Source organism: Bos indicus x Bos taurus, chromosome 1, assembly GCF_003369695.1.
Source record: "Bos indicus x Bos taurus breed Angus x Brahman F1 hybrid chromosome 1, Bos_hybrid_MaternalHap_v2.0, whole genome shotgun sequence".
NCBI classification, from domain to species: domain Eukaryota; kingdom Metazoa; phylum Chordata; class Mammalia; order Artiodactyla; family Bovidae; genus Bos; species Bos indicus x Bos taurus.
The window spans coordinates 2,983,800-3,003,735 of NC_040076.1; the positions used below are offsets into that span (position 1 = coordinate 2,983,800).

General features: G+C 42.7%; 1 protein-coding gene across 1 annotated transcript; it reads left to right on the top strand.

Annotated features, from left to right (window-relative positions):
• Positions 1 to 1,723: 1,723 nt before the first annotated feature.
• Positions 1,724 to 18,372, top strand: MIS18A (MIS18 kinetochore protein A). The gene is made up of 5 exons (XM_027538396.1): positions 1,724 to 2,127; positions 4,949 to 5,015; positions 9,940 to 10,062; positions 12,751 to 12,847; positions 13,573 to 18,372. The coding sequence occupies exons 1-5, from the start codon at positions 1,788 to 1,790 to the stop codon at positions 13,651 to 13,653; spliced, it is 708 nt and encodes a 235-aa protein (XP_027394197.1). The 5' UTR covers positions 1,724 to 1,787; the 3' UTR covers positions 13,654 to 18,372.
• The last annotated feature ends 1,564 nt before the right edge of the window (positions 18,373 to 19,936 follow it).

Here is a 19,936-nt window from a genome sequence, read left to right on the forward strand (position 1 = left end):
GGGGCCCTCTCCAGGGTATTGGTTAGAGCAATAACAATCCACAAAAGAAAAGCACAACCCTGGCTTTCTCCACTTCCAGGAAATTAGGCAGACAAACTAAACCCCAGCAAAAGGGGAAGTGCCTCTACTGACAGCATCTGCATCACCCAGGAGCTTGTTAAGCAAATTCTCAGGCCCATCCTCACCTATTGATTGAGAATCTGTGAAGGTGGCCTGTCAGTATCAGGAAACAAAGGATGTTTTGACCATCAAGCCATCAATGGCCTCCCTGATTTCAATGAGACCACTGAAAAAGCACTAAATTCATTAACTTGAGATGTCTGCACGTGAGCTAAATCGCTTCAGTCGTGTCAGACTCCTTGGCATCCTATGGGCTGTAGGCCGCTAGGCTCTTCTGTCCATGGGATTCTCTAGGCAAGAATACTGGAGTGTATTGCCATGCCCTCCTCCAGGGGATCTCCCCCACCCAGGGATTGAATCTGTGTCTCTTACATCTACTGCACTGGCAAGCAGGTTCTTTACCACTACAGCCACCTGAGAAGCCATGGTTTTGTTTACTTAACGCTAAATGTGAAGGGCTGTAGCCTCTCGGGAGGGAAGGAGGCCTTCGAAGGGAGGGCTATGCCCCAGCTCCCCCATCTCTGGGTGGGGTATGGGTGGCATAGTCTTTAGAAATTCAGTTCAGTTGCTCAGTCGTGTCCGACTCTTTGCGACCCCATGGACTGTAGCCCACCAGGCTCCTCTCTCCAGGGAATTCTGGTGGTCAGGCCTCCCTGTCCACCACCAACTCCTGAAGTTTACTCAAACTCATGTCCACTGAGTTGGTGATGCCATCCAACCAACTCATCCTCTGTCCTCCCCTTCTCCGAAGGGGAAGCGCCAAAGAATTGATACTTTTGTGATTTTTTTTGTTTTTTTGTTTTTTTTTTAGAATTGATACTTTTGAACTGTGGTGTTGGAGAAGACTCTTGAGAATCCCTTGGACTGCAAGAAGATCCAACCAGTCCATCCTAAAAGAACTCAGTCCTGAATATTCATTTGAAGAACTGATGTTGAAGCTGAAACTCCAATCCTTTGGCCACCTAATGCAAAGAGCTGACTCATTTGAAAAGACCCTGATGCTGGGAAAGATTGAAGGCGGGAGGAGAAGGTCGCTCTAAGGGGTTTGTAATTTAGTTTGGTGGGCATGCTGCTGCTGCTGCTGCTGCTAAGTCGCTTCAGTCGTGTCCGACTCTGTGCGACCCCATATACGGAAGCCCACCAGGCCCCGCCGTCCCTGGGATTCTCCAGGCAAGAACACTGGAGTGGGTTGCCATTTCCTCCTCCAATGCATGAAAGTGAAAAGTGAAAGTGAAGTCGCTCAGTCGTGTCCGACTCTTAGCGACCCCATGGACTGCAGCCCTACCAGGCTCCTCCGTCCATGGGATTTTCCAGGCAAGAGTACTGGAGTGGGGTGCCATTGCCTTCGCCCCTACCCTCCTTTGTAAGAGGCTGAACTCTCCTCCCCAGGTAGTCAAGCGAGCAAATGTCCTACAGCCTTTCAATTTCTTGAAGGTGGAAACTCAACCCAGGTGCCTGGACACTACAGCTAGTCCCTGCCTTCACTGCGAGCATGCGCGCTATCAGGCTGCCCTGAGACCCCGCCTCCCTCAGGCCCCGCCCCTCTTTCCCTGCCTCCCTCAGGCCACGCCCTTCGGGTCCTCCACTGCCTCGCCCCGCCCCGCGCACGCGCAGGGGCGGGTTTTTTTCCTCCCGTGATGCTCCGTGGCGCGGGCGATTTGTAGCTAATGGCGGGCGCTTGGTCCTCGGATTGTTGTGAAGGATGTTCCTCTACTAACTGTACGTGTGGCCACAAGAGCAAGTGGGGTGACTCCTCCCTGTTAGGCAGGCGGCTCTCGGAAGACTCGAGCCGCCACCAGCTGCTGCAGAAGTGGGCGAGCATGTGGAGCTCCGTGAGCGGAGACGCATCGGCGGCCTGCCCTGAAAGGAAGCGGCGCGAGGAGGCTGCGGAGCCGGCGGAGGAGGACAGGCCGCTGGTTTTTCTGTGCTCGAGCTGCCGGCGGCCGCTGGGAGACTCGCTGAGCTGGGTGGCGAGTCAGGAAGACACCAACTGCATCTTGCTACGCTGTCAGTTCGGGCTGGGTCGCGTAGGGTGGGATTTAGGACTAAGGGTTGCCTTCATCCCTGGTGTGCGGCACCTGGGCGGCCTCGGAAGAGGCGGGGGTGTTTTGGAGCAACTCAGGGTCTTTAAAATTAGCAGAAAAATCTGAGAGGCTGAGTTTTTCCAGAAAAGGGGCAGGAGGAGAGTCATCCCTGCATCTTGGGCTTACGCGTGGAAGTCCTTTTCTGGGGTCCCTCATCCCAGAAGAGCAATGGATGAATCAACAACGTCGTGAGCATGACTTAGGGGACAAAAAAGTCAACCAACCAGGTTGTAAGCATTTAAGGTGTAGCTACTCTGTGTTATTCCTTATAGAAATTAGTGGGCTCTGTTGGTAGTATTGTTAATTGTTTATTTAGGAAATTAAGCTTTTCAGCGGCCTGCTTCCTGCAGGGGATGTCGGGATTGATTTTCCAGATCCTAATATTGTATCAGCGGACGCCTTTAGTTTGAAGTGTTACAACTTCAGAGTTGACGAATCATAATGCTATTATAAAAATTGAAGGAGACTTGCAATAAAAGCACTAACAGCCCTCACAAAATTGGAGAGGAAGGAGAATGTGGTAAAAGGGTGAAGAAGGTCAGAGTTCTAACTTTTAATACTGATTCTACCAGTTACCTGTATGTTTCCCCAGAGTTTCTTTGTTTTGTTGTTTTCATAGTACTTATTTAGGGAAGTGGTTCACTGAGTTACCACTAAGTTTTCTGAATTAGTAAGTTTTCTGAGTTACGTGGTTTTCTGAGTTAATGTAAAAATGACTGTTCTTTTTGGACTTGCAGTTTTCAAGATTAAATTTCTGTTATATTTGAATTCTGTAAATATTTTTGATGGCAGAAATTCACCACCAATTTATTGACATTTGTGAAAAGTTTTCCTTCCTGGGATGTATTGGGAAGAAAGAAGGAAAGCAGTGTCCACCTGTTACCTGAAACTTTTTGAAGTCTGTTTTCCTTAAGGATGCACTTAACAATAATTGCTGAATCCTCTTTGGTTGTTAAACATAAGCCTAAGAACATACATTTCCCATAGTAATTCATTGAGATTAATCCTTCACACCTATTAAAATCAAACAATGCAGAAGGGTATAAAAGTAAAAAGGACTTGTCCCCAAATCTTATCCCCTGATCCTGACACTCTCAAGGCCCCAGAGTTCAACATGCTTTATTTTCATTCATACTTCCAGATACTCTCCATGCATATATGAGCATGTTTAAACGTACATTTTTTGGAATTCCCTAAACATATAAATTTTCAAAAACACCCTTGGGATAATGTTTATACTGTTAAGCATCCTTACCTTTTTATTCTACATCTATATTCTGAGTATTTTTCCATATTAGTGCATATAGGCATAATTCACAGTTTTAGCAGCTGCCTCTTGTACCCCTGCCTCTTGTACCTCACCAGTATAGGTGATGGCCCTCAACTGCATGGGTTTGAATCCTGGTCTTCCACTTAACTAGCTGTGTCTTGGGGCAAGCTACATAGCCTCTCTGTGCTTCAGTTTTCTCCTCTATAGACTTGAGGATAATACTTACATGCGGTAATTAGGAGGACTAAGTGAGTTAGTGTGTGTCCTGTGCTAAGAAGAAATAGGAAGTGCCACTTAAGTGACATCCTTAATGGAGATGCTGTTCATCCTCCCAGTCTGCCCCTGTTGATAGAAGTCTAGGTTTTTTCCCAGGGTTGCTGCTTTAGAACCACATGTATGTATTTGGGTTGAGATTTTGCTACAGTACGAGGGCCTTTGTAGGCTGTTATAATTGAGAATCTTAATCTTTATTCTAAAAGTGAAAATGAGAGTCTATTCTAGTGAATGTGGTGTTTAAGCTGGAGAGTGGTAGGACTCAGGTTTTTCTTTGGAGATGCACTGAGGAGGAGAATAAGCATGGAAGTGGGGAGGTCGGTCAGGGGCCAGTACAGCTGCTCAGGGAGAGGAGGTAGCGGTGGTGTGAGGCTGGAGTGAGGGTCATGAGGTAGAGCGGACAGGACTTCTCAGAGGAGTGTCTGAAGGGGAGCAGGGAAAGGAGATGATGAATGTAGGGTGACACCAATTTCTGATCTGATGGGCAGGTGGGAGTGGAGTTTACTGAGTTAAGCTAGACTGTAGAGGAGGTGAACTCGAGTCTGTTCTGATGTCCTTTCTTCATGTCCCTCCACCTTCTGTGTGTCCTGAATTTGGGTGTTCTGGGAATGTTTCCTGTTGCTTCTAGGGTTCAGCTGTGACCCCTGTTCAAGTTGTGGTCTAAAAGATTTGGGGCTGGGTTCCTGTGGACCCTCTGCTGCTTACAGGAAAATGAGCTCTGTGTTTGAGACTTGGAGATGTATGCACAGACTTTTACCCTCTTCTTTGGGTTAATCCCTGTTTTACTGTGTTTGGCAGTTATACTTGATAGTCTGTGATTTGAGGTTCTGATTGTTCCAAGTTTCACCGTCAACTGAATTTTTTCTTCTCTGATCTAAGTTTTACCATCAATTGAATTTTTTTTTCCTAATTTTATTCATTTTGTTAACTTCAGTGTTTTCTGGGAAAGGAAGGAAATAACTCTTATTCTGCTATGTTTTTCCAGAAGACCCTGTACACTTAGTTTTAAACCAGTGTGTGCGTGTGTGTGTGTGTGTGTGTGTGTGTGTGTGTGTGAGAGAGAGTGAGTGAGTGACTGACTGACTTTTGGGCCTTTGTTTTTTTTCTGGCTTTTTGAGTTCTAAAATTAAAGTTGAATTAGAAGTTCTCTAAATACCTGCATATCAAACCACATTAATACATTGTTGTTACTTCTTTCCAGGTGTTACCTGTAATGTTTCTGTGAATGAGGAACAGATATTATCCAAACGTAAAAATGAAAATGGTTGGTGAGTAAAGCTATATCTATATGAGTATGTATGTTTTTATTTTTTTAAATAAAAATCTTTAAAAAGATCATCAGCACTAAAATTTGGGATAAAACTTTTTTCATGGTGTGTGTGTGTGTGTGCTTAGTCGCTCAGTCGTGTCTGACTCTTTGCAACCTCAAGGACTATAGCCTTCCAGGCTTCTCTGGGGGAGGATTCCATGAGGATTCTCCAGGCAACACAACTGGAGTGGGTTGCCTTGCCCTTCTTCAGAGGATCTTCCCAAGCCATGAATCGAACCCAGGTTTCCTGCATTTCAGGTGGATTCTTTACAGTCAGAGCCACCAGGGAAGCCCTTTTTCATGGTAATACCAAATCAGTCATTGTGCATGCTTAGTCACTTCAGTCGTATCTGACTCTTTGCAGTCCTGTGGTCTGTAGCCTGCTAGGCTCCTCTGTCCATGGGATTCTCCAGGCAAGAATACTGCTGTGGGTTACTGTGTCCTCCTCCAGGGGATCTTCCTGACCCAGGGATCGAGCCCAGGTCTCTTACATCTCTTGCATTGGCAGGTGGTTTCCTGAGTGACAGTGGGTACCTTTAGATTTAAGATGGAAGAGTTTCTAAAAGTCTCAAGGTCTGTTCCAACACTTCCATTTTGGGTGTTTGGCTTGGACCTGAAGGACATTGAAAATAAAAACAGAAAAAGAAAGTATCTTTATCATGGAATCTCTGAGCCAAAGAATGCTTTAGATAAATGCTCCCTACTTTTCATGCCGTAGCACCCATAGATAATGCTGATGTGGCACATGTAGACATGTGGCCCATTGAGGTAAACAGACAAGGCTGCATGCATGGCGGCATAGGGGCTCCAGCTGTCCCAGGCCCTGTTTTATCTCTCCAGGTGTTGAAGGAGTCAGTATCCTGCTCTACCTGCCACTGTCTATTGCAAGCAGCATCCTCAGCAAACTGAATGGGAAGCTCTGCTTTGTAGAATCGTTGTCCAAAAGTTGTCTTACTGATGCATATGAATAAGTGGTACACAAGCAATTCGACAGAAATTACTAATCATATATTAAAATTTTATTATTTTTTGTTTATTTTAATATTTATCTATTTGGCTACACAGGGTCTTCATGGCGGCACTTGGGATCTTTGATCTTTGGTTGTGGACTCTTAAGTGTGCAAACTCTTAGTTGTGGCACATGGGATCTAGTTCCCTGATCCCCAAGGATCAAACTTGGGCCCCCTGCATTGGGGAGCTCAGTCTCAGCTGCTGGACACCAGGGAAGTCCCTATTTTTTTTTTCATTTTAAAACATTGGTTTTTCATTTTTGGTAATGTTAGAGTGTCCTATTCAAATAGAGTATATTTTCATTTAAAAAATTACTCTCTTTAAGGAGAATTTAAAGTCATAATATGACAGGTGGCATGCAAATGTAACAGAAATTGTACTGCTGGCATGCTTGTGGTAACAATTTGGAAAACCCAGCCTTGGATCATTTCTCACTTTATTGATGAAGAGACAGAGGCCTGGGGAGGTTTACAGCCTCACCAAGGACATAGGCCGTTAGAGGAGCTAATGATGGTGCTTTGCTGTCCCTTTGCTTCCTGCAGAGTGTCCTCTGCTTCCCATTTCCAGTCATTCTGATGTCAGCTTACAGCTTTGCTGTCGCGTACTGGATATTTTTCATTACATTGACTCTGAGTTTTTAAGTTCATTTTAAAAGGAATCTGTATGACTGCTGTGAATGTATCAATTGCTGTTGCTCGAAAGTAACTGTGACGATAATTACAGTGGAAACAAATGTTATTAAATTCTAGCTGAGATACCTGCTGGCTGGCTGGTTCTGAGCCTGAGGTCTGTCCTCTTACAGTTAAAAGATTTGCAGCTGTGAGATACACACTGAAGACCTTCTAGCACCAGGCTGGCTGTTGAGGTCCTTTAATGGCCTGGAACTTGGTGATCCGGAGTCGATGATAAGAAAGTAAAGGAGAGAAAGAGGCTGATATTCCTTGGTTTACACAGAAAGCCAATAAAGCCCCTGCACGGGGCTTGCTCTGTTCACGAAGGCCTCAGGTGCCCTCTCGATGGGGTGAAGGCACAGAGCGCCTTCTCGAGAGGGTCTTAGAAGCCCGAGCAGGAAAGTGAACTCAGAGAGTCTCTGCGTTCCAGGGGATCAGCCTGAAAAAGAGAGAGAGAAAAAGAAAGACAGACACGGGGACCAGAGCTCTGATGGAGCAAAGGTGTTTTAATCAACTTGGTTTGGGCATATATACCGTCTTACAAAGTAGTTATTCTCAGCAAAGATAAAGATTAAAATTCCAGACTTACAAAACATAGGCAATCCATATTAAAGAGAGAGATTTGTAAACAATCACTTTTATCGTATGGTTCTCAAGAAGGAAGAGGGTACTTATCGCCATATAGAAACGCTAATGAAGGAAATGCCTGGATTCCTCAGTCCCGGAGAGGCGTGCCTCTCCTCTTAATTCCTCTTAATTCCTGAATATTCAGGAATTAATAAGGAGCAGAGAATTCCTGTCAGATCCAAAACAGCACATAGGAAGCCTCCTGTTAAATGCTTCCTGACAGCTGGCTATTTCAAATCCTGAAAGATGATGCTGTGATTGCACTCATCTCACATGCTAGTAAAGTAATGCTCAAAATTCTCCAAGCCAGGCTTCAGCAGTACGTGAACCGTGAACTTCAGATGTTCAAGCTGGATTTAGAAAAGGCAGAAGAATCAGAGATCAAATTGCCAACATCTGCTGGATCATTGAAAAAGCAAGAGAGTTCCAGAAAAACATCTATTTCTGCTTTATTGACTATGCCAAAGCCTTGGACTGTGTGGATCACAATAAACTGTGGAAAATTCTGAAAGAGATGGGAATCCCAGACCACCTGACCTGCCTCTTGAGAAACCTGTATGCAGGTCAGGAAGCAACAGTTAGAACTGGACATGGAACAACAGACTGGTTCCAAATAGGAAAAGGAGTATGTCAAGGCTGTATGTTGTCACCCTGCTTATTTAACTTATATGCAGAGTACATCATGAGAAACGCTGGACTGGAAGAAACACAAGCTGGAATCAAGATTGCCGGGAGAAATATCAATAACCTCAGATATGCAGATGACACCACCCTTATGGCAGAAAGTGAAGAGGAACTAAAAAGCCTCTTGATGAAGGTGAAAGAGGAGAGTGAAAAAGTTGGCTTAAAACTCAACATTCAGAAAACAAAGATCGTGGCATCTGGTCCCATCACTTTATGGAAAATCAATGGGGAAACAGTGGAAACAGTGTCAGACTTTATTTTTTTGGGCTCCAAAATCACTGCAGATGGTGACTGCAGCCATGAAATTAAAAGACGCTTATTCTTTGGAAGAAAAGTTATGACCAACCTAGATAGCATATTGAAAAGCAGAGACATTACTTTGCCAACAAAGGTCCGTCTAGTCAAGGCTATGGTTTTTCCAGTGGTCATGTATGGATGTGAGAGTTGGACTGTGAAGAAAGCTGAATGCCGAAGAATTGATGCCTTTGAACTGTGGTGTTGGAGAAGACTCTTGAGAGTCCCTTGGACTGCAAGGAGATCCAACCAGTCCATTCTGAAGGAGATCAGCCCTGGTATTTCTTTGGAAGGACTGATGCTGAAGCTGAAACTCCAGTACTTTGGCCACCTCATGCGAAGAGTTGACTCATTGGAAAAGACTCTGATGCTGGGAGGGACTGGGGGCAGGAGGAAAAGGGGATGACAGAGGATGCGATGGCTGGATGGCATCACTGACTCTATGGACGTGAGTCTGAGTGAACTCCAGGAGTTGGTGATGGACAGGGAGGCCTGGCGTGCTGGGATTCATGGGGTCACAAAAGAGTTGGACACGACTCAGCAACTGGACTGAACTGAACTGAACTTAGCACCAGGCTGAGACTTTTCTGTTCTTCATAATCAAGATTTCTAGAGAACTGAAAAGGGAATCAACTCTTGCTCTGAACCAGTTTGGCTGAGTTCTGCTCTCTCGTATCACCTGAACCCCATCCTTTATGCCAAACTGTAGCTCATGGGCGAAGCACCTGTTTTTGTAAATATGTTTTTATTGGAACACAGCTCATTCAGTTATGTATTATCTGTGGTGGCTTCCATGCTACAGTGGTAGAGACAAGTAGTTGCAGTAGACTCCATGTGGCCTGCAAGCCTAAAATATTTGTTCTCTGACTCATCACAGAAAAAAATTTGCCTATCCCTGCCCCAGAGCATTAATGATCCTTGGTGGACAATGTGACATTTAAAGAACATGTATAATCTTTTCCCTTTATTTCAGAATTTTAGTTAATTTTTAATACCAGATTGAGACGTTTACATTCTAGAAAAGCACCTTCTTCTTAGTATATTCTCTTCTTCTTTTTTGTTTTTCTAAATTTTTGTTTATTTTTGTCTGTGCTCTGTCTTCATTGCTGTGCATGGGCTTTCTCTAGTTCCGGCTAGCAGGGAGTGCTCTCTAGCTGGCGGTGTTTGGGCTCTCATTGCAGTGGCGTGTTGTGGAGCATGGGCCCTAGGAGCTTGGGCTTCAGTAGTTGTGCACAGGCTTAGTTGCTCCATGGCATGTGGAATCTTCCTGGGCTAGGGATTGAACCCTTGTCCCCTGCATTGGCAGGTGGATTCTTATCCATTGTACCACCAAGGAAATCCAGCATACTCTCTGCTTTGTCACTTGTGTGCATGCCGTCTGTCACTAGATACTGAAGGCAGTGTGACCTGGAGGTGACTTGGATACCTTTCAGATGTAAGCATCTTACTATCTTTTTTTTTGTTCCTTTTTATACATAGGACCTAGTAGGGTCAGGATAACATACTTTAGCAACTTAAACGTTTAGGTGTTTATGGATCTCAACAATGGGATTTTTGTGGTAACCAGTTACTAAAGGGTGGCGTTTTTTGTTGCAGCATCCTGGAGACTTTGTACTGCACAGGATGTTCGCTCAACCTCGGCTACCTGTACAGGTGCACACCCAAGGATCTAGACTACAAGAGGGACTTGTTCTGCCTTAGTGTTGGAGCCATTGAAAGGTATGTTTGAGGCAAAAATGAACAGCTCATAACTGAATTCTCAGAAAGTTGTTTGCAGACAAATTGGTATGAAAACTTGGAGACTAAACATGGTTTGGTTAAAATATGTTTTTAAATAATAATTTCTGACCCTAAAGCAAGTGATTTTTGTTGTTCTTTGGACCTGATTTATTTGCTATTGGAAAAGTCAGTCATATTAAATTGTAGAAGAAAGCACTGTGAGAACATTTTGCAGAGTAAAAATTTGCTATTTTTCTTAATTAAATTTAGTTTAATAGGATTTTTTAAAAAAGCAATTTTGTGTATCAATATATTTTGTCCATTTTATTTTTCCCTCTAGTTTTTAGTCTAGTAGAATAACTGGAAGAAATAGGAATTTCAGAAATGGTTGGGAAAGAAGTCCCTTTGGTGTTCTGGAAAAGTAGAAATGCAAAGTCCAGTTATTTCCTAGAGGATTGTAAATAACTGTCTGCTGTTTTGAGAGATGCAAGGAAGTACCTTCATTTTTCAAGACTTCTAAAAGGTGTTTGGAGACAAGGTGAATTAGGGTCTGATGACGTATATGTTAATGACCCTTTAGTTCATTAACCTTTTAAAATTGGAAACAAAATTAATTGACCCCAATGTCTTTTCACTTATCCTGGAAAAGATGTAACTCTCAAGACTTTAGAGATTGTTGTTGCTTAGTAGCTCAGTTGTGTCCGACTCTTTGTTACCCCATAGACTGTAGCCCCCCAGGCTCTTTTAAGAGTCCATGGGATTCTCCAAGTAAGAATACTGGAGTGGGTTGCCATTTCCTTCTCCAGAGGATCTTCCTGACCCAGGTATCAAACTTGTATCTCCTGCATTGGTGGGCAGTAACGCTGAGCCACCAGTTAAGAGAGGTTTTCTTAGAGATGCCTAGGAAACCTTAAATATCAAGAAAGAAGAACAATTTAAGAAGAAAAGAAAGTGCCTACACTTTCATTACTTGAAGTATGTTGTCACTCTGTTGAATTTCTTAGATTTTCTCTTTAAAAAAATTTAGAATAGTATTTTTATTATAATTTTTCATTTAATTATTTTTTGATTACTACAGTTTTACCACCATCTTTGAAACTAAACAAGTTTGGATCTAAATTGTGAACTCTGCAAACTTTTTACAGCCTTTAACACAAGAGAATAATGTAGCAAATACTGCTCATTGATGTAAAGCGTGCAGGCCCACCTGGAGAGAGATCAGATCTGTTTTGGTTTTAATATGTAAACAGAAGACGCATGCCCAAACAACTGCTCCCTTAATGTCCATGGGAATTTTACCAAGATTTGTGAAAATTATGTGGGGGAGAGTACAAGTATAAACTACATGAAATCTTAAACCAGTGTGGTTGGTATGGAACTTTAAAAGTGATCCATATCTGTATAAAAGAAAATATGTGGAAGATTTCTGCATAGAGGATCCTAGTATCGAAGCTGTTCTTTCCCCAACAATTGAATTTAAGGAAAAGTTACCTCATAGGGCAGAATTTAAATGACAGGGAACCAGGGGTGTTTTAGAAATGGATGATCTCTGTAATGTTTATTTACAGCATTATAAATTAATCAGTGCCATTTAATTTTCCCCCATCTCATTTTTCTTTTCCAAATAAGATATTAACTGCCTTCTGTAATTTTTCCTTCGATGACATTTTTTAGAAATTTAATCAATTAATCTTGGGTTTCCAGCAGAAGACTGTTTACATTTAACAGAAGTGACATACTGAAGTTGTTACATGTGGTGAAAGACTTCTAAAGAAATGCAAACAAATGAAGGTTTTTTGAGTTTTCTTTTGGGAATAACAGCATCTTCTCTACTGTTTAGATTTATTTGGTTGCCAGATTTATTTGTTTTCTTCCATTGCTAGGCCAGTTGTCAGAGAAGGCAATGGCACCCCACTCCAGTACTCTCGCCTGGAAAATCCCATGGACAGAGGAGCCTAGTAGGCTGCAGTCCATGAGGTCGCTAAGAGTTGGACACGACTGAGCGACTTCACTTTCACTTTTCACTTTCATGCATTGGAGAAGGAAATGGCAACCCACTCCAGTGTTCTTGCCTAGAGAATCCCAGGGACAGAGGAGCCTGGTAGGAGGCCTTCTATGGGGTCGCACAGAGTCGGACATGACTGAAGCGACTTAGCAGCAGCAGCAGGCCAGTTGTATTTTCAAATTGTAGCATGTCATCACCTCAGAGAGCGAAGCAAAGCATGAGTTATAGAATGCAAAACATGAGTTATAGAATAACTGTTGAAGTTGCCGAAATCTAGGTAATCAACAATTGACGCTACAGATTACATAATAAAAGTCAAAACTTGAAAATGCACATGTTCTTGAAAAGTTATATAAAACAGTGGCTTCTTCAGGATCTTTTAAAACTTCAAAATGTTACTGTTGTACCACCCAGCTTACTAAAGAGCCAGTTTTATTCCCTATAACGAAATATTTATAGCATTGAGAAACATGTAGAGCTCTTGGACAAAGCTGTTATGGAGAAAAACATGATTTCATGTAGTTCAGCTTCCTATGTAGGTTGCTATTAACAAAAGTAATTGTTTTATGTGTTTACTTGGTACTAATATATACTTCAATATACTTTGAGTTTTAATGTTACCAATATAAACTTCATATTTACTCCCTTCTCATATTTTAACTTTGTATTGTACTGTACTTCAGTTATGTTTTAGGGTCATCTGAAAGGCAAATTGTGTCAGAAGACAAAGAGCTTTTTAATCTTGAAAGTAGAGTTGAAATAGAAAAATCTCTAAAGCAGGTAATTTTGTTCTGCACTTTTTGTGTCTTTGTATAAACAACTTCCAGTCAATGACCAAGTGCTGCTCCACGAATAATTCTTAATTGTGTCTTCTCTTTTGATCTTAGCATTCATGGTGAGAGAGTGCTTATTTTATTTCAGTTGTTAGTAAAGTTGATTTACTGGAAGCTACTTTTCACTTTCCTGCATTGGAGAAGGAAATGGCAACCCACTCCAGTGTTCTTGCCTGGAGAATCCCAGGGACGGGGAAGCCTGGTGGGCTGCCGTCTCTGCGGTCGCACAGAGTCGGACACGACTGAAGCGACTTAGCAGCAGCAGCAGCAGCAAACTACAAATTAAGCCAAAACTTTATGGAAAAAATTATAAAGACATTCCATGCTAAATCAAAGCAGTATGTATTCTAAAACTATTAAAATAGAAATATATCTTTAAATCAGTATTTGATTTGATTTGATTTTCGTGGTAAAAACAGCCTTGTTTTTGAATGCTAACATCCTGTCACAGGCAAGATAGTGGTGAATAAATGTAAAAGCTATGTATCAGAGGTTGAGAACTACTATTAATAGGCTTATGTCTTATTTAAACAGAATTCCATTAAATAAACACAGATATGTATAATGTATAACATAGCAGAAATTATAATAATGATCAACATTTAAATCATATTTAACCATGTATGATTTTAATCATATGTATTTTTTTCTATTCTTTTTTCCATTCAATAGATGGAAGATGTTTTGAAAGCCTTGCAAACAAAGCTTTGGGAGGTCGAATCAAAACTGTCCTTTACCAGTTGTAAAAGCTGAATTGGTTCCAAGGCCCACATTCTGCAGTCCTCTGCTGATGGAGAGTTATTTCATATGTAGCAATTCTTATTATAATATCCTTCACTTAGAACTGAAAGAATTGGAAACGGTCATGTACATTGTATCCTCTTGTACTGATCAGCTGGTCACATGAGAAGAACTGTAGAACTTTTCTGGCTGTATTTGATGGTAAAGAGGTGATTGTTTCCTAAACTCCAGTTTTAAAGTCATGATTATTGCTGGAATTTAAGAGTTGTTGTTTTGGTAACAAACTGCTATAATTTTTTGAATAGTTTTCTCCTCTGTACTGGATTTGCTATTTTTTATGTCCTATTAACTATGTTTCACTTCTAATAGTTTGAGCACTGTTTAGTATTGAGTGCTTGAAAATCTTAGAGGTTTTTCCATCCACTGTGTGGTTGAATCTTCTTTGAAAACTAATGAATACAGCTTTCTGGAGAAACTGGTCAGTTGAATTATTTGTCAAAACTCTGAAATCTTGCACAAGAGTAGATTAGCATGTATTATGTTGGTTGGATTCCTTTTGGTCCTGTTTATTTACTCTTCTGTGCTTGCTTAGCCGCTCAGTCTTGTCGGACTTTTCAGCCCCGTGGACTGTAGCCCTCCAGGCTACTCTGTCCATGGGGTTTTACAGGCAAGATTGCTGGAGTGGGGTGCCGTTTCCTTTTCTAGGAATCGAACCTGTGTCTCCTACGTTGCAGGGGGATGCTTTACCTGCTGAGCCATCAGGGAAGCCCTTATTTACTACCATATGCCCCATAATCTGGCAGCATAGTTACCAAAGAGAGTAGTAATCATTCCCAAGGTTGGGATTCTGGGAGAATTTTCAGTTTTCATAATGTAAGACTTCTAGTAAGCACTTGTTATTTTTATAATGAGGGGAAAAATAAAGATTAAAACAAAGTGCTTTACAATTGATTTTTATGAAACAGTTGTTTAAGTGAGCGCAAAAATCCTGCTGTCATAAATACCACACATTTACTGGGCATGGCAGTGTGAGGGGTCCTGCTCAGGACTCTAAAGGTAACCCCAAATTTCCCCAGCCTCCACTCTGTTTTTGAGTATAAATGAGGCCACCTAACATTAGTACTCAGCATGTTTGAGTAACTTAACTCAATTTCTGCCCAGAACCTCCCTAATTATTTCCGAGAATACCTCAAGTTGTCATGGCAAAAGGTCCTAACTCAAATTGACTTGATCATTGATCATTCACAATTACTACGTTCTTTTTGAAAGATTGTCTGCAGCCTCTAATCATTTGAAGTTAGTGAGCTGTCCAGGTCTCTTCTCAACACCTGCTGGCAACAGTCACCCTGCCTCAGTAAGCTTGATGAGGTCCCCAGGGTCTGTCATTGTAGGTGTTTCGGTGGCGCTTGCGTGAAAGTTCATTTGGAACAGATGGGAGAGTTATTTTAACCGAGAGATTCAGCTGACTTTCTAGTCGCACGAGTGAACAGTATTCTCCAGTCACTTTCAGGGCCATTCCAGTTTCGCTCCTTAATTCCTTTTACCCTGTTCATCCTGGGCTCCAATTTCAAGCCAATCCATACACCTTGAAAACAACTCATTTCACCAATGCAAAGTAATTTCTAATATCCAGCAGTGCTAACCAAGCCTCTCTTGTGGTTCAGGAAATAAACAGCCCAAGTGCCTTTGTGGCAGTTTGGGCCTTTGATTATTATTTCCCTGTACACTCTCCACGCTTGGAGTTTTATTTCCAGTGAGGGTTCTTCAGACGAAGTTAGCTTAAACCATGCGGGTGGAGAGCTCACACACATTTATCACACAGTCTTTGTTGAAGCATCTGAAAGCAAATCCCAGGAAACAGTCGTGTCTCCGTGTAAAGCACAGTCTGTGTCTTTGGCCTCTGTGATGTCGCTTAAAGAGTGGGCTTACTATCACCGTGGGGAAGAGAGCTTTGAGACGCCCACGCTGCCTACTCGACAGGTCCACGTGGGGCAGTTTCATCCTCCGCAGGCTGCCCTGTGGCACTCTGGAGGAGAGGGCCTGTTCTCACACTCTGTTTGGGTCAGCCTCTGCTGAAAACAACCACCCGTTTCTCTGAAGCCTAGTGACTTCAGGCTTAGTGACTTTTTAGGCTTTGCCTGATGGCTCATGGGCCTGCTGTTTGTTTGTTTGTTTGACTTGCCCTATGTAGCCACATATTAAAATCAACAATCAGGCCTGGTTCCTACTCCTTGTGGCTGTGTGCTGCTGTTGCTGGTTACCACTGCCCATGAGCAGGAGTGAGGATCCTGGAGCAAGAAACGGACATTCCAGCCTGAATTGCACAGGACCCCAACAAAGAGGCTTCAGGTAGGATCTAACCAGAATTTGTTTCTTCAGCCAATCCTCGTGAAAGGGTGCTCCCCAGTTCTTCAGGGAGAACCTCTGGAAACTAGTATCAGGACCTATTTACAGATTGTTGTGAATGCATGTGTATAGAACATTGTACATGGTTTTCATCCCAGAATGTGGGTTCTGCTGTTCTCAGCAAGCTCTCCTGTTATGTTCACAAGTTTCCAATCTTACGAGAGTGCGATGGGTATTGCTTGTGTAGGATCGATGTCTAGGCGGAGTATGTCCTATGTGGGTGATTCTAGTCAGGCTTCGGGCATTAAAAATGGGCAAAATGAGAGTGCCTCCGTGCAGAGTTGGGTCTAGGTGTTCAGTAGGAACTACTTGAGAGGAGCCATGATGAGCAACATGAGCTTTTGAGAGAATCTTGGGGATATTAACCCCCGGCCAGAGTCCCCAGCTTCAACTGCTCTATTAGCCTTGTGACCTTGGGCAAATCTTTTACCCATTTTGAGCCTGTGTTTTCTTATCTGTAGAATGAGCTATGATAACCTGCTTTTGCATCACAGATAAATTAGTGCTTATGATGGTACTTTGAAAACAGTAAAGCATCACAAAAATAAACGACAAAGGTGTAGCCTTGTTTAATTTGATCTGATTCAGTCTTCTTGTCAGTCTGACTTCTAGTCAGATTGTTTGGATGTCCTGGCACCTCAGAGGCAAAGAATCTGCCTGCAATGCAGGAGATCCGAGTTTGACCCCTAGGTCGGGACGATCCCCTGGAGAAGGGAATGTCCACCTACTCCAGTATTCTTGCCTGGAGAATTCCAAGGACAGAGGAGCCTGGTGGGCTACAGCCCATGGGATCGGAAAGAGTTAGACACAACTGAGCAACTAATTCAAAAGAAAAAATCTGAAACACCATATTTAAAATAAACACAGTGACACTGGATTAAGTTCATCCTCTGATTACAAATACATGAACACTGTAGAAAATTTGAAAAATAAAACAGCACAAAGAACAAAACCCACACACAATTTCACAACTACTTTTTGGAGTTTTATTCCTGTTGTCATTTTATATACAAATTTAGAATTGTTCTGGACATACTGTTTTTACTAAAAATATTTCATAAACATTTCTGCATCATTAAACGTTCTTTTGTAACCCGATTTTTAATGACTACTTAGGATGAAGCATCTGTTTTCAAGCTTGTTTAAATGCGATCCTTTGGTATGAAATTCGTACTTTTTAGTGGCTTAACAACTTAGTTTACTTGTCAGATAGGAGAGAAGGCATGAAAGAAGTCTTTAACCAGCCGCCTTTTTGTCTAACTGCAGGGTGCACAGGAGCAGCCAGACAATGGTTAAAATTTCAGGAATTTGTGAACTGGCTGTTCAATTCTTGGTAACTTCAAATTGGCCAGGATTAGGAGCACAGACACAAGCAAGAGGAACATTCCAAGTATTGGGAATGAGCAGGACCAAATGTGACAAGATCCCTAAAATTTAGCCTTTGAGAATTAGCGATGAAATCAAAACACACACCATCGTGGGATCTTTGCCTCCAAGATCCTGACTTCCTAGTCTTCTTGACTGAGGTCTGCACTGCCAGAGAAAAGCAGGGCCTTGATGGTGTGGACAGCGAACCCAGATAAATTCAGGCCCCTGGCAGGTTCTGATTCCATGTACCGAGGTAGCGCTAGTTGTAAAGAGCCCTCCTGCCAATGGAAGAGATGTTAGAGAGGTGGGTTCAGCCCCTGGGTGGGGAAGATCCCCTGGAGAAGGAAATGGCCACCCACTCCAGTATTCTTTCCTGGAGAAGCCCACGGAGAGAGGAGCCTGGCAGGCCACAGTCCATGGGGTCACAAAGAGTCAGACAGTACTGAAGTGACTTAACATGCATGTAGGAGTATTTATGGAGAAGGCAATGGCAAGCCACTCCAGTACTCTTGCCTGGAAAATCCCATGGATGGGGGAGCCTGGTAGGCTGCAGTCCATGGGGTCCCTATGAGTCGGACGCGGCTGAGCGACTTCACTTTCACTTTTCACTTTCACGCAATGGAGAAGGAAATGGCAACCCACTCCAGTGTTCTTGCTTGGAGAATCCCAGGGACGGGGGAGCCTGGTGGGCTGCCGTCTATGGGGTTGCACAGAGTCGGACACAACTGATGCGACTTAGCAGCAGCAGCAGGAGTATTTATACCAGAGAAATCTGCAGTTGCTAAAAGGCAGGATTACTTCCAGAGAGCTGCTTTCCCGGAATATTACTGTGTATTTTGAACCTCCCTCTCTACTGTTTGACTTAAAGTTTGAGAAGAGAAATTGACTTCTGTATTCAACACTCAAAAGACCAAGTCCTGAGATCTTTTTGTCTAATAAATATCAAATGAAACACTATCTTTTGGACTTTAGTGATTGGACTGTCAAGGTCTTCACCTCTTTTGAGGAAAAAAGCAAAATACCTTAAGCGACAAGATTATATATAAATAGTGACTGTTAGACACATCTGTGTTTGTTCCTGAATTAAGATAAATAACTGGACAGTTGCTTGCCTCTGAACAAGCAGAGAAAGTTCATCTGCAATCACTATTGAACTGAGAGACAACATTTACTCTTTAGCCCAGACATGTTCTGGATATAGCGATGGTTAATTTTGTTTAGTGAGAGCTAAGTTCCGTGTATAGGATGTTTTATTATCCAGGCCTTTGTTCACGATGGTGCAAGTGCAGCCAAGGCCAATCTACATAACTGTAGTCTCTCTGGAGTGTTTACACTTGTCTAAAATGTTATTACTAATCTGGGAGGCAGCATGAAGTGAGGGGATCTGAGGAAGTGATGTACTGGAGTCTGGAGTTTTATTGGCCCAAATGTGGTTTCGAAGAGAACTGGTCTCATTTCATTCAGAATTAGCTCCTACTGACCTCTGTGAGCTTGACAGAATTAAATTAACTCTATAACTTTTCCCCCCTAAACAATTACTACCATGGTTTCTAGATCCTCTATTTAATTTTATGGCAGAGAGATGGACAAAGGAATCTCTCAAGGGTCTTTTGAACCTTATAACTCGTGTAAGCTGAAAGGAAATCAGAAATAAAGGAGGGAAATGAGAATCCAGGAGCCAACTTGGAAGACTTGAGGATAATTTAGTTCTCTTTTTAACACTTTCACCTTCCTGTCTCAGGAGCTGCAAGCTTGTAATTTTGAAGACTTGAGAATCATAGAAGTTGCGGAAAAGTAAATGGGGTTCCCTGGTGGCTCAGCAGTAAAGAACCCACCTGCCAATGCAGGAGATGAGGGTTTGATCCCTGGGTCAGGAAGATCCATCTGCTGGAGAAGGGCATGGCAACCCACTCCAGTATTCTTGCCTGGAGAATCCCATGGACAGAGGAGCCTGGTGGGCTACGGTTCATGGGGTTGCAAATAGTCAGACATGACTGAGCGACTGAACAACTACAAGATGTGTGTTTGATTGAATAACATTTTCCAAAGCAAATGCAAGAGTGTTATAATTTTGAAGAGAAATCTTATGAAGCCATCAAACGGTATTCCCTGAAGGGGACAGATAGCTTACTTTTGACGGGCACATCGGCCTCGCCGGGGCTGGGTAACCTTTTTGTCCTTAGCGAAGAGCAGTCATTTACTGTGTAATCATTTGCTGTGCTCGGAGCTCCACCTAGCTTGTCTCACTCCATCAGAAAACCTCTCATGGAAAGCCTTCTTCCCCTTTTATAGATGCAGAAGCTGAGACTCACGGAAGTTAAATGGATTCACCTGCTCAGCTGGTGAATGGAGCCAAGGGTTTTCCTTCTGCGCACTGCTCCTCCTCTCTACACTGAGTGCATTTCGGGGGGTGCTTCCTTGCTTCTTAGCAGAAAAACATGTGGAAGGAAGCTGTGGTACTAAAAGTCCTAGTGTCCAGAGATGTTGAGGAATCATGAGCTTCTCCAGACTTGCCTGGTGG

Bases quoted from the DNA above. Each gene is read 5' to 3' on its own strand.
- MIS18A (XM_027538396.1), top strand. From the start codon at position 1,788: ATGGCGGGCGCTTGGTCCTCGGATTGTTGTGAAGGATGTTCCTCTACT. The intron at 10,063-12,750 runs GTATGTTTGAGG...ACTGTACTTCAG, and splicing joins AGTGTTGGAGCCATTGAAAG to TTATGTTTTAGGGTCATCTG. The intron at 12,848-13,572 runs GTAATTTTGTTC...TCCATTCAATAG, and splicing joins TAGAAAAATCTCTAAAGCAG to ATGGAAGATGTTTTGAAAGC.